The sequence below is a fragment of the Mandrillus leucophaeus genome, unplaced genomic scaffold (genome assembly GCF_000951045.1).
Source record: "Mandrillus leucophaeus isolate KB7577 unplaced genomic scaffold, Mleu.le_1.0 Scaffold112, whole genome shotgun sequence".
Taxonomy (NCBI): Eukaryota; Metazoa; Chordata; class Mammalia; order Primates; family Cercopithecidae; genus Mandrillus; species Mandrillus leucophaeus.
This window is the reverse complement of record NW_012099432.1, coordinates 1422405-1423888: the sequence shown is the minus strand read 5'-3', so window position 1 is coordinate 1423888 and position 1484 is coordinate 1422405. Positions and strand designations below refer to the sequence as shown.

Below are 1484 nucleotides of genomic sequence, written 5' to 3'. Positions count from 1 at the left end.
TATGGTAGTGTGCGCCTGTGGTCCCAGAACTTTTGGGAGGCTGAGGTGGGAGGATTGCTTGAACCCAGGAGTTACCCAGCCTGGGCAACATAGCAAGACCTTGTCTTAAAAAAAATAAAATAAATAATTAGCTGCGTGTGGTGGCACGCACCTGTGGTCCCAGCTACTTTGGAGGCTGAGGCAGGAGAACTGCTTGAGCCCAGGAGGTCAAGGATGCAGCGAGCTATGATCCTGCCATTGCACTCCAGCCTGGGTGACAGAGTGAGTCTCCAAATACAAAATTTTTAGGCCAGGGACTGTGGCTCACGCCTGTAATCCCAACACTTTGGGAGGCTGAGGCGGGCGGATCACCTGAGATCAGGAGTTCAAGACCAGCTTGGGAAACATGGCGAAACCCCATCTCTACTAAAAAGACAAACATTGGCCAAGCATGGTAGTGCACACCTGTAATCCCAGCTACTTGAGAGGCTGAGGCAGGAGAATCGCTTGAACCTCGAAGGCGGAGGTTGCAGTGAGCCGAGATCGCACCACTGCACTCCAGCCTGGGCAACAGAGCGAGACTCTGCCTGAGAAGAAAAATAATAAATAAATAAATAAATATTTTTAAAAGGGGTGTGATGAACAAATTATTGAACCTGAAAACAAAATGGTGTGAGTTATGAGTGTAAGCACATTTTCACGTTCCAGAAGTAGTCAACTGGCAACTTGTGTGCCAGGCTTTCTTTGCATGCTGTTACCTCTTCTGACCACCAGGACAACAGCCACCAGCCCAGCGAGGAGGAAGACGGCACCAGCCAGGCTCAGGGAGAGCACCAAGATCCAAGTGGGCACTGGAGGAAAATCAGAAAAGAGAGTGGGCAGGTCAGTACCATCTCTCCAGGTAACCTTTGAGTAGCCAGCCCTTACCCCATAACCCCCAACCAAATAACATGAATGCAGATGGACCCAAGAGACTTAGCAAACTTTGTGTCTGGCCAATTAGCATATCCCTCACTCCTGGCTATTATGATTGGTTCAGGATGAGCACGTAACCCAAGTGGAGCCAATGAGAGCTAAGTCTGGGACTTTGGAGGTACCACTGGGAAAAGAGTTTTACTCCTCTGCCTAGCATTGCATAGGATAGATCTCTTAAGCCAGGAGCGGTGATTCATGCATGTAATCCCAACATTGTGGGAGCCTAAGGCAGGTGGATTACTTGAGGCCAGGAGCTCAAGACCAGTCTAGCCACAGGGAAATTCTGTCTATATTAAAAACATAAAGGCCGGGCGCTGTGGCTCAAGCCTGTAATCCCAGCACTTTGGGAGGCCAAGACGGGCGGATCATGAGGTCAGGATATCGAGACCATCCTGGCTAACACGGTGAAACCTCGTCTCTACTAAAAAATACAAAAAATTAGCCAGGCGAGGTGGCAGGCGCCTGTAGTCCCAGCTACTCAGGAGGCTGAGGCAGGAGAATGGCGTGAACCCAGGAGGCGGAGCTTGCAG

The 1484-nt window shown here is 50.2% G+C and overlaps 1 protein-coding gene across 2 annotated transcripts in view; it reads right to left on the bottom strand.

The window, feature by feature from the left end:
- The window catches only part of LOC105549894 (chromosome unknown open reading frame, human C19orf38), a 40905-nt gene that overhangs the window by 17169 nt on the left and 22252 nt on the right, over positions 1–1484 (bottom strand). For both annotated transcript variants that reach the window (XM_011994601.1, XM_011994611.1), the window contains one exon: positions 738–830. In XM_011994601.1, coding sequence (XP_011849991.1) covers positions 738–830 — 93 coding nt within the window. The remainder of the gene's footprint in view (positions 1–737; positions 831–1484) is intronic.